The sequence below is a fragment of the Thermobia domestica genome, chromosome 10 (assembly GCF_964235325.1).
Source record: "Thermobia domestica chromosome 10, izTheDome1.hap1.1, whole genome shotgun sequence".
Taxonomy (NCBI): Eukaryota; Metazoa; Arthropoda; class Insecta; order Zygentoma; family Lepismatidae; genus Thermobia; species Thermobia domestica.
The window spans coordinates 19620800-19634316 of NC_137463.1; the positions used below are offsets into that span (position 1 = coordinate 19620800).

Here is a 13517-nt window from a genome sequence, read left to right on the forward strand (position 1 = left end):
GGTGATGAGAAAGGAATGAAATAGTGGATTGAAGAAAGTGGGAGGAAACGGATGAATTATACACATTTCACTACAGGCTTTGTAACCTTACTTTCTGATTACTCCTCGTATATATATACATACACACACACACACACACACACACACACATATATATATATATATATATATATATATATATATATATATATATATATATATATATATATATATATATATATATATATATATATACTCTCACTCTTATTCACTGAAACACGAAGATTGTACAGCGGTGGACACTTCTAAATGGTACACCTTAGCCGTAAATCTCCATATGTCTGTACCATTTAGAAGTGTCCACCGCTGTACCTGCAATTTTTCAAAGCGAAGTAAGGGCACATTACTACAGTGAGTGTATTTATGCCATTTTTAAGTAGTCTAAAAAACCGAAGTCAGCTCGAAAGTATGCACATTATTTATATAAGGTAACATGAAGTGATGAGGCAAGTGTGCTGACCCCTCAGGAATACTAGTAGAGTTATAAATTTAAAGTGATATTAAGTTTGATTTTGAGTTGACGGCAGCTGTATCTTTTAAACATTTATTTCGAATTCGCGGAAAGTATAACTTTACGACTTCGGGCTATAATATACATGTGAAAATGAATATTGAAAACTAAACTGCCTTGATTTTTAGAATAACATTTTATTTGTTTACAAAATATACATCAAATAAATTCTTATAGAAATATAACTAATCGAAAAGCTTTAGTTATGGGAGGTAATTATTAATATTTTGTTATCTTAAAGCATGAAACAATTTCCTATCTTCATTCGCTAAAATAAACATGCGTAAATCCTATACTTAATACTCTACCAATATTCATTGGTACGAATTGAGGTAACTATAAAAATTGTTTGTAGTAAAATAATTATATATGTATAGTAACGATTCAATCTTTTATCGTACTGAGTTCCTTTCCGTGTTTATAAAACATACATCTAACGAACCATAACAAAATAAAACTCATTCAAACACCAACAAATCTCATTTCAAGTGTCAAACCGTATTTACACATTAAACAAATATAAATCTTTACGAATATACTGTACATTCTGTTATCTGTATTATATTGAGAGTATTATAAAATTAAATTTTGTTTTAAAATCAACAATAACAAAGGAGAGTTACAAATGTCATGTTACAAAATTTAAAAATCAACCTTATAATGATATTGAAAATATATTACTATACAATAGGACACTCAAAGTAAAATATCCTAAATAATCCCTTTCCTAGCATGAGTATTTACTCGAAGGCAGTCGCCAAGGCTATGTGCTTAGTAGAATTGGGGTAGGGAGCCAGTTCTACCACTTTTCAGACCTGGGCACCTATAACTTCATTACACAGATATTTCACTTGTACATGCCAATCTATATTCTGACCTGTTATCAACAAGACCTGCAACCTTCGGGCAACACACCCACACACAAACTCTTTCCTCTGGAAGACTTAAAAATGACCAGAAGGATACTGCATATAGAAAAGTGTATATATCTTTACAAAAGTTGTTCCATAAAAAGCTTTTAAAAAATAATTATTATAAAATCTTTTTTATTGCTTTTTAAATTTTATTTCTTTTAAAAGTTGCAGTAATCTCAGCAGGTAATTCGATAACACTAGCAATAGTTTTTTTTTTTTTTTTTTTAATGTACACGATATTGATAGTTGAAAATCTTCTGTGAATGACAATGTTGTTTATTTTTAATGAAGTATTTTTGGAGAGAGAGATTTCCTAGTTGTTACGCTTGATTTCCCTATTTTCCGTCCTCTAGGATGTGTACTGTAGTAATCTTTCTCATATAACTTCCTCACAAACTTACATTATTACTGTACACTTATATAAAGACGTGAGATACTTTGAATGAATGTATAATATGTAAACTCGTAGGTTCAATAATGAGTGAAACCTTGTTAAAATGCTGTATCTCCTATCGTATCAGGCTTAAGAAAAAAAGAATTTCTTCTAATTGTGAAAGAGTTTAAAAATCCTACAGAATTTTAAAAAGGTGAGATTTCTGCCAAAGATTGGCTGTGGTTTACCATCCCTTTTAGCATCGAGATTGTACGAGCCCCTTACAGCGTAGTGTTGAATCTGAACTACATGAGCTCCCACCAGATGTCGAACCCTAACCACACAATACGAGCCTTTTTTCGAAGCTGTACCTGCTAATGTCAACAAATTTAAATGTTAATGATATAATAACGATTTGAAGATTGTTATTTGAGCAATAGTAATTCTTAAACATAAATATGTTCAAATACACGTGACTAATCTGTAAGAACTATCTGCAACATAATATATAACTGAAAAGAAGCACGACTGGACATGGTCTTCGGCTTACCGTACCGATGCTTTAACCATTACGCTGCTCAGTCCTCTCCTTGAATAGCTATATATTCAATCACTACTGAAGTCAGTGCTTAAACACACAGACTAAATGGACTGTAGCGCAATTCCTGCTGTGTTTCGACAACTCAGAGGCACTATGTAATTTTAAGTAAAACACAACTCACGCTCACTTTTCAAAATGTGATCTCAGATCACCTTCAGTACAATAATAGGCATCTTATTCATAATCAGTATCATCCCAGCTAAGATTCCAAAAATTTATATGGTTTTGTAACTTTACTAATTTCCGTTTGTCGAAAGGATCTCACACTTAATGGAAAAATGGTGTCTGTTAAATTTCTTAAATGCGCAATATTTCAATTTTCCACATCTTTCTGAACACTAGTCACAATGGGCACAACAACCGGAAAGGCCTTGAATAGGATTTCCTACCAACCGATCTTTATAACTTCAATATGTTCATTTCTAATTTAATGCCGTTTTTATTTGACAAATTATCAGAAATTGAACTTGTTTAAGATGCTTAATTAATACTTAAAATAGTTGGATGATTAAATTATTCGACAACTGGCTGATTCAGAGATGGATTTCTAATACACTTATGTCCAAAAGTTAATGGCCACCATGGGAAAGCGACACACGAATGAACGCAAAGGACCGATGCTGATCTGCGGAATCGAATGTGTGGGAAAGATACGTAGGCACCATGTAGACAGAGTTATATGACAGAGAACCACAACAAATGGTGGCTTGTAAAGCACCTACCTTGTGTGAGTTCTTACTGTCAATTTTACATATGTTCCATCTGACATAGCCAGAAGGCTCCCCGGGTCTAGATCCGATCGAAACATGTCTGGAACGCCCTCGGACGTTCGACTGCAACCCAAAATCCACCACCCGGGACTTTCGATGGCTTTGGACGGATGTTTGTCCAAGAATGGGACCATAGCAGCCTCATCCGCAGTATGAGAACATGATGTGCAACCTGTGTAGCCGTTCGGGTAATCAAACCTAATACTGAACGTTTCGGGCGATGTCAAATGAAGCCGATGTGAAATTTATATGAATTCATACAAGGTGGGTGCCTTAGAAACCTCATATGCTATGCCTCTCATATGACCTTCAGCGTTTTTCCCTGGTATCTTCCACACGTTCGATTTTGCAGATCGGTATTGGTCTTCATTTGCGTATAGCTTTCCCATGGTGGCCCGTAACTTTTGGACATAAGTGTATTAAGGATCTATTTTTGGATAACTCATTCATCTAGTAATTTCAACAACTTCAATTTTTGATGATTTGTGAAATGAATATAACACTAGATTAGAAACACCATATTGAAGTTAAAAAGATTGGTTGCTTGGAAACACTATTTAAGCCCTTAATAATGGCTTTCCAGTTGTTATGATTTTTGTTCAGAAAGATGTCAACAATCGAAATATCATATATTTAAGAAATTTAATGGAAGCCGTTTTTTCATAAGAAAAATTTAAGACTCTTTACGCTTAGCTGGAATGTATACTAATTCCCAATAAAAAGCACAATAACTGGGTTCCGAATTTTCGCTGCAGAAAGCGCCATTGTGCATCCTATTGCAAGCTGGGAATATCCTAAGTTCGAGACCATTCTCCTGTGCGATCCCAATGTTTCTCATGTTATGTTCTAGAAGACTATGATGATTGCAAACCAAGTAATGGTAAACTAAAAGCACCGAATGAAAACACATGGTATGTTCGTCCACCATAGAACATCTACTTTTTAATTTTGAAAGAAAAGTCTCCAATTAACATTATCTTGTAAAATTTCATTGCAGCAGTTGAAGATAACATAAAATTATCTTAAGTTTTGCAACAACTTCCCGACAGTTTTGCTAGCTTTGGATGAAAGTGAAGTTTCTGTATTACATTTATTTTTTCCAGTCATGTTATTTCCTTGTAGAACTTTCACTGGTTCATTTTTACCGGAATTCAAAGGAGGGTATTCGACATTTTCTTTATCTCCTTCAGTCATCTTTCTATGAGCAAGTCTCTTGCTTTCTAACCAGAAACATCGTTTTTCATTCCACGTCATTTTAGAGCTTTTCTTCCCTCTTTCCATTGTCCCATAGTGGGACACTGCGCTTGCTAGATCACTGGACAATCCATCATTTTCATTAATTAATACTCCGTTCTTGTAATTGTCAAAAACAGCCCTTTCCAAGTCCTGTGCAGAATATCTAGGCATGTAATCAGATAAGTAGTTGTTGTGACCAATGTTAGATAGCTTTGTCAATGGTTCTCGATCCATTTTATGTGTCGTATCAACTTTCTTGTCATGCTTTATTTCGGGAAGATTTTCAAAATGAACGTGTTTTTCTTGCTTATGTGGAATGAAAGACGGCTTTGGCACAGTTTCAGGATTTAGTTTTGCGCTCGTTGGCAAAATGCTTGTGTCGCCAGGATCCGCACTATATGAAGTATCTAGCGTATTTCTGTCGGGACTTCTAGCTCTCACGCTACCTTTAATTGTACTACAGTGCGACGATCTAGTGTTATCTCTACATTGTTTCAAGTATACATCAGCTCTCGTCAGTTTCTCTTGTACTAATTTGCCTAACAGAAGCACCTTCTTCTCTCTCCTTTCTAACAATCTTTCTTTCTCCATCAGGGTAAGTTCTTTTAAACGAAGAACGGCTTCTTTGTGTTTAATAGCTTCCAGCTTATCCCGTAACGCAGACTGTAACGCTTTACTGTCTTCGCCACTATTACGTTTAGCATGAACGTCCACACTAGCACCATCATTTGAAATAAATGACTTTTTAAGACACGTTTCTTCGTCACTATCTTTATCACTTAGTTCACTGGGTAATATATTTCGAGCAACATAATCATCTGTTCCAGTTTTAAACTGACACTGAAGCGTCCTTTCACTCAAATGTTTCAGGACTGTAGGGTGATGAATTAGCATTTCGATACTGGGGCGAAGATTCTCATCAACCGTCAACATGAAAACTACAATTTTGTGTAAGTCGTCCGAATAATGAGCTGGGATTCGTTGAAACCTAAAAATAGATTTTAAAAAGAACTAAGTATTAGTGTATTTAAATACCGGTAATTACGAACGTGCGAAATCTCTTGTAAACTTAAAAGGCTTGTCTGATTTTTACATCATATTCTAAACAGAATTAAAATAATAATAATAATAATAATAAAAATACTCCATTAACTTCCAAAAGAAAACTGATAATTATGAATTGAGTTTCATAGTTCTAATAACATAGTTGGTAGTCACAGAACATCCGAGTACGTGTTAGTTTATTACAAATCTCATATGGTAGAACCACACAAACCTGTCCGCAGATGAAGTATCCATTTAACCAACAAGTAATAATTACTTCCATAATGTCATTGAATATATGTTTACAAAATGCTTCCATTGCACTGTAAGTTTGTCTCAGAAGTGAAGTACCATAATCAGGAATATGTGTATTTTAATAATCCATTCATTGAAGAGATTCAAAGAATAATTAGCTCTTCAAAAAAAAGTATATCAATAGGAGTATTGCCCACGAGACGATATTTGGGACAGTCTCATCTCCAAGATGACATGAAAGTGGTTTCTCGCCTCGAAAAGTATATCTATTAGAGAGTTCCTACTTAATTGGCGAGCACGAATTCCCTGACTTTTCTAGGTTTTCTAGGTCACGATTTACAAATTTTCAGGTGTGTGTGTATGTAATGTTGGGACACCACAGCAGAGTGGTTAAAGCGTTGTCTCGGGTTCGATTCCCGGCCGGTGCTTCCCAATTTTCGGAGTCCACCCAGCGTCGTGAGGCAAACTGAGGAACCACGTGAATGAAAGACGTGACGGCCACTAGGTCTAGAAAGCTCCTGATCTGCCGGTTAGTGACAGGGCGCTGACCACATGCTGATCGTTAGGCTGGGCGTAGGGGGGTTCAGCCGGTCGCTGACAGATGGCGTTGGAGCGGGTCAGGTCCTCAAATGGACCATTATGCTAAGTGGTTTGTTTTGTTTTGTGTTTATAATGTAAAAATAGACAAATAAATAAATAAAGGCACCTGATCAGGGTGTTCCTCATCTACTACGCATGCGCATGTATATAATGTGTATATGAGTAGAGATTTTGAAAAACAAGCTAGTTTATTTTATAAAATATTCCCTATTAAATAGCCGAGTAAGGCAAAAAGAAAAATCCCTACATAAAATTCCCTGATTTTACTAGAAGTTTTTCAGTTTTTCATGAAATTCCCTGACTTTTCCACGACTTTTTTACGAGTAAGCTGAATTCCCAGACTTTCCCATATTATCGAGGTCGGTGAGAACTCGTTCTGTCTCACCTCATCCTGTAAACAACACTACCTGGGATAAAGAAATCATGCTATTCTGGAATAACTTTTACTGCTACTACTTTAATATTCTCTATATTAAATATCCAAAGGTTGACATCCTCTGTTCCAAACAATTACTATAAGTCTATAACCCTATATTACGAACTATATATTTGAAATTTATAACGAGAAGTGTTCATAATCATTTCATACCTTCCATCTCTAATTTTTGCGGAAAGCTGTCGAATATTCAATCCTGTAAAAGGTGGAGACAGAGAGCATAGTTCGTAGATTAAACATCCCATAGACCAAATGTCAGATTTCTTATTACATTGACTGCCTTTGATTACTTCCTACAAATAGAAATACAAACATGGGTTACAGGAACAGACTTGACACATCTATATATAACGTTAAGTAAATTTATAAAAAGTTTATACTAGGAAATTCCATAGTTGAGTCAGCTCCGAGAATTTAGTGCTTCCAGTGGATATCGAACTCGGAACAACGTGCACTTATCATTCAGCCATACAGGAAATATATATAGCTGTTTCTTTCTACACATATAAATTACAAATGAATAGAGCTTATCAGGAAAATTAATCCATATGTGTATGTATATTTCTCTTATTAATTTGTCCTAACTTCCATTTAATTCTTCGGATTTTAAGATGAGCTATATAAGGATTAACCAAAGGAATTATAAGACTGAGGTCACTCAATAACAAGGTAAATTAATATCCGTTATTTTCTGTAGCAGAATATTGAGTGACAACTGTTGACAAACCGTGTCATTCCGTAAACGTGGCGAAACAAATCTTTCCACAATTCAGTTGGTAGAAATTCTGTAGATATTTTAAAAGTGTATTACATCAGCCAGTGAAGCCTGAACATCCACCCAAAATATTTTGACATTCTTTCATTGAATTAACGTGTTATAATATATATACAGGGTGTTCATTTATTATGTAGCCAAAATCCACTGGCGAAATCCTCTCACCTAAACAAGAAAAAAAAGTCCATGTGAACATAGGGCGAAAAACGCTTTCTTTCAAAGTTACGAGATGCGGAAATCTTGAAAATTGTAACTTTGAAGCTGACTAGCTCGAAAAATATGAGATATATCAAAGGCGGTTAAAGAAATATTAGAAGAATTAGTAGTACGTTGTCTATCTAAGTAACCATGTTTCAGAGTTGGGACTTGTCGGTGCAACGGATTTTATAGAGGGAGCTGCGGTATAGGTTCCGCTCATCCAACTCCCTCTCTAAAAACATGTGCGCCGGTACAACCCAATTCTGAAACATAGGTATTTAGAAACAGAGTATATTAGTTCCTCTAATAGTTCTTTAACCGCATTTTATACCTCTCATAGTTTTCGAGCTAGGCAGCTTCAAAGTTACAATTTTCAAGATTTCGGCATCCCGTAACTTTAAACCAACGCGTTTTTGACCCTATGTTTGGCAGTATATATAGGGTATCACAAAAAATAGCACCACTTTGGAAAAAATGTTATATTGTTAATTCCAGACTTATTTTGTACACCTCGTTGGTCACACATTGTTCAACTGATCTTTTAATAGTTCTCTAATGTTTATGTTGTGCTACTATAGTACATATATGAACATTACTTGAAAACATTGTTTTATACATCAAGGAACCTTATAATCCAGAAACTAAATTTAATGCATTTTTTTTTATTATCACATTCTTTGTGCAAAGTTTATCGCTAAACGGTAGGTAAATTATTGAAAGTACATGAAAAAAGAAAATGGTTTACACCACAATCTTTATGACACTTCAGTCTTTTGTTATAACGCCATGGGCAGCTCTTAATGCTGCAAACCAACGGGATGTGATGTTCACAAGTGTTTCACTTAATGTAATATCTATTTCGAGGTACCAGATTCGAACCAGTTCCTCAGTGATTTGTCTCCCATGTCCTTTTTGTGGCATAATATGCCATAGAATCTATATAGGATTAATATCCGGAAAATTTGGTGGCCACCATAATCTTGGAAAATTCATACATTGAAACCAGTATGCTACACTCCGTGCTCTGTGACAGGGCGCATTGTCGTCTTGGAAATTAAATCAACTCGAATTAAGATCTGAGAAATAGTCAACAGATGGTTGTAGTAACTTCTGATTCAGGATGTAATGTAATATGCCGCATTAACTTGTTTATTCCAAATTTTAATTCATCCTACTCCATTTGAAGTAAAGCATCCGCACAACATGACACTTTCATCAAATTTCCTTCTTTTGGAAACGTACTTTGGCTTAACATTTTCTCCTTTTGTCATACAAAATTTAATTCCACTGTCATTTCCAACAAACTCCTCATCCAATAAAATTACGTGCCAACACTGTTCATCACTCCATGCACCGTGTCTACTCACGAATTCTCTTCTTGCGTTTAGATGTTTATGAGTTAAAAGTGGGTTCTTAAAGTTTTCTTATGTAACCCTTTTTCATTAAATCGTTTGACAACAGTCATCCAGCTTATGTTGTAACCTGCATTAGAATAAATAATCGCTGCATTTCATAGCCCTGGAAGCTCTGTCTGATACAGCCAAGCGAAAAACCTCTCGATCAAATCTCGCAACTATTTTCATTTTCTGCCACACTTCTGTCATTCAGAAGACATACCATGCTCTCCTTGCTTCTGTATTATTCTACCAAAGATAGTATGATGTATATCTAGAATTTTGGCGATTTTTCTATTTGAGTAGCCCTTACTTCGCAGTGTCAGAATTTATCATTGTTTACAAAGGCTTGTGTCACACATTTTTCTCATATTTCGAGTTTCTAGGGAGTAATGAGATTTTTCAACGTGGATCACTTCCATTTACAACGTAAACAAAACGGACATTCAGTAATACATAATTTTCATTAAAATTTGCACCCGCTCCAGAAAAGCAAAACAACGAGCATTTTAAGTCCCAACTACACTCATATTGAGTACAGAGATACCAAACAGAGTGCATCTGAACTACTGTTACGCAAAATACTGTTCTGGTCTTCCCCAAACTTAAAGGTTATTGGAAACACCAAGTAGATACCAGTATGTCACTGAATGCCTTATTTAAATCTAATATAAATAAAATAAAGAGTTTGTTTGTTTGTCTGTCTGTGTGCGGCCTGGGACCAGACGAGTGGGCCGAGAGTTACCAAATTTTGGTCAGGGGTACCTTGGCCCATTCCCCAGATCAAGACGAAGCCCTTTTTCAAATTTCGAACCAGGGGAAGCGTTTACTGGAACCGGCTTGAGAACCAGACAAATTGACCGAGAATTACCAAATTTTAGTCACGAATACTTTGGTCCAGGCTCCAGACCAGAGGGAAACGTTTTTGTCAAAATTTGGAACCAGGGGGATCTCAGGGGGGCGTTTACCGGGACATGTAAAAATAGTAGAAAATGTCGATATTAGTGTCGAATTCATAGTTTTCGTGGTCGCTGAAATCAATGGTGAAACTCCGATCGCATTAACTTCCAAATTCACGCTATTTGGCTCCGGGCCAGGGTTCACCCGGGGGAGGGTGGGAGATACCGAGACATATAAAAGTAATCCAAAATAACCGATATTAGTGCCAAATTCATAGATTTCGCGGTCGCTGAAATCAATGGTGACACTTCCATTAGCGATGACTTGCAAATTTAGTTACAATTGCATGCGGGCCGGGAGTCAGCGGGGGAGAGGGGATACCGAGACCTGAAAAAAAAAAAAAAGCTTAAAATGACCGAAATTAGTATCAAATTCATAGTTTTCGCGGTCGCTGAAATCAGTGGTGATACTCCCACAGGCATTGACTTCCAAATACAGCCCCTGTGCGAAGCATGGGTATATTCAACTAGTAGTAAATATAATGAAACCGTTGCAGTTGCTCTGAGTGGTGCTATTTTTTTGTGACTGACTGACTAATATTATATATATATATATATATATATATATATATATATATATATATATATATATATATATATATATATATATATATATATATATATATATATATATATATAAGTTTTCATGATTGATTTTTCCTATCTAAGCATTTAAAGAATTGTCCTTATCAGAAATGAATTCAGATATCTATTACTTAAATTAGGGATGGCCGGATCCGAAATTCTAATCTCAAAACTGGGTCCGAAATTCCGATCTGGATCCGAAATCCGGATTTCAGATCTTGATTCTTATCCAAATCCACATCCCACCCAAATTGTGATAAACTTGAATATCTAAAATTCACGAAGTTCTGACAGTGAAAAAGAAAACAGAAAATTAAGACGAATATTAACAAGTCTATTTGTCTCCTTCATTCTATTCTAAAGATCAAATGCTTGCCTTACTAAAATAAATAAACAAATAAATAAAATTTTAAAAAATTCTGATTTGATCCGGATGAGAGTTCGAATGTCGAATCTAGGTCCACCCGATTCCAGGACCAATGAAATACAACCATATATATCTGGAACCGGAATACAAATATTGAATATTTAAAATTCTTCGAGATCTATTTCATTGACAGTTGAGAAAACATAAACAATTAAGACAAGTATTGACTAGATTTTACGTCTATTTATCTCTATTGACTATTTTACGTCTACTGACTAGTTTTTACGTCTCAGTCTGTTCAAAATATCAAATGTATACCTTACAATTAGATTTAATAATTATTTAATAAATCACAATATGAGCACCGAGAATAAACTATAAATTTTGGTACCCCTTATCTAGATTTTTCGGATTCATACATTGAATCAGGCTGAAAGATAAATATTTGCGATCTGGAAACTGAAACATGTGCTAGTACCAAGATTGTAGCCGTTGTAATGAGAGCGGAAGGCACTTGCACTAATTCCGAATGTTCTTTGGGGACACAAGAAACACGATAACAGAAGAAACTTAAAAAATATATATATAAATATTCTTTTTCAGGGGCAAGTCGCGCTTTAAAATGACTTTTCATGAGTGTTGTATTCAAATACGAAAACTGTAATGGCGACTTGTTTGAAATAAAGGCCTTTTCATTTTTAACAATAAAGTTAGGTACTTTCACATTGGGGAAAAATTAGCAAAGCACATTCCACTGATTAGAATGCTGGTTCATATGGAAGCTTTCACATTGAACCGAAGATTTCCTTATGTGGGTATCGGACTGCCACAATTCACCTTGGTGAAAGACGTGGTTTACCACGAAGTCGGCCAAGATTCTTTTGAACTTGGCCTGTAGACTGCTTCTGGTCTCAATTATTCCCATATAACAAGACTAACATATATATAGTTGGTTCGAAATAAGTTAAAATATCACTAATTGACCTTAAGGGGATAATCGTGATTTAAATATTCGTAAATCAGAAGAGATGTGAAAGTTAAGCGGTAAAATAAATCCGATAATTCCGGAATAAAGAGATTTATATGTAACCTAATGATAGCAGTAAAACTCCTTATGTAACATTTTCAAAGCTAAAATTAGCAGTTATCTTCTTGAAGAGGGTTTACGGCAGCACAGAAAATTATAAAACCAATTATTATAAGTAGTACCTCTGACAGCCCCGCATTTCACATAACCATCGCCCTTCATCCTGACAAGTGGGCAATTCACTTACCCACAATGACTTTTCAGGAGTTCCAGTGGCATCAATATCTCAGTTTGGGTTTGAGGATCATGCTTCGGTGAACCTTGACTATCACTATCAGCAGCTATTAGAGAATCAGAACTTATTTCTGTACTAGATAATGTAGGTAACTATAGCTTTTCGTTTCTAGAAGACAAAGAGTGTGTGGTATTATCGCAGAAAATATTTGACACATAAGACTTAGATTGTCAGTATTTAGGTTCAACTTTTAAAATCAGTTACCTTAAATGTGCTACGGCTTAGCTGAGAAAACCCGACAGCCATAGTCGAGTGGTCTGCGGCATTAGGCTGTGAATGTCTTGAATTCAAATCCCGCTTCGGGCATAGATGTTTTTAACTGTCCTCATTTACTCCTATGTCTGTGTGGTGTCATAATGGTTATAGTGTAGTCCGTGCAAGCGTTCAGCAGGTTAAATAATTTGATAAAAAGCTGTTACCTTTTTATATATAAAAATACAGTGGTTAGCGCGTGCCTTCGGTGCCCGTTGTCATGGGTTCAATTTCCAGAGAGGCACTCAACAATTTCGATGTTGACCCAGCATCATGAGGATAATTGGGGAGTTATCTGAAGTAAGAGGTAGCGGACTCCAGTCTAGAAAGCCGGCATTAGGGACTTCGAGTGTCGATGCGTTGCCTACGCATCCCCACTTTGAACGTAAGCCGTAAACCAAAGGACTGTCGTGCCAAGAGTTTAGTTTGTTTTAATTATCATAAATGCCTTCTTTATTATTAAATTTTATCCAATATTTTCTTTTCAACTGGTTTGCGAAACTCAAGAGCTAGCTACTTGTTTTCTTTTTAATTCATGTTCATAGTTTGCACAACTAATCACTAAGGAAAAACAATCTTTTCAATAAAGTTCGTCTCGCGTCTATCGTAGCTCTAAGTTTAGTTATTAAGGGCGTTTTTATAATTTCCCCCTCGTTTTCCGTATTTTTTTTCTAGTTTTACCTATGTTTCTTTGCACGGACATTGCACCTATAGGCACGTGCTTAATGTGTTCGTTTACAAAAGCGGGCCTTTTTCCTGCCATTATAGAAAGTAAGAGTGCCCTGTATCAGGGAAATATTAATTGACGTATGTAAGTGAATATATCTGTAATGAAGTCATAATTATTCAGTTTTTGCATCGTACATAGTTTCCTCATCCTCATTAA

General features: G+C 35.5%; 1 protein-coding gene across 2 annotated transcripts in view; it reads right to left on the reverse strand.

The window, feature by feature from the left end:
• Window positions 1–576: 576 nt before the first annotated feature.
• The window catches only part of Nek2 (serine/threonine-protein kinase Nek2), a 30931-nt gene continuing 17990 nt past the window's right edge, over window positions 577–13517 (reverse strand). Inside the window, exons 5-6 of one of the 2 annotated variants that reach the window (XM_081727853.1) lie at window positions 6933–7072; window positions 577–5432 (exon numbers count right to left, since the gene is read on the reverse strand). In XM_081727853.1, the coding sequence (XP_081583979.1) occupies window positions 4226–5432; window positions 6933–7072 (1347 nt within the window). In that variant the 3' untranslated portion in view covers window positions 577–4225. The remainder of the gene's footprint in view (window positions 5433–6932; window positions 7073–13517) is intronic. The other variant, XM_081727852.1, reaches the window with a different exon arrangement.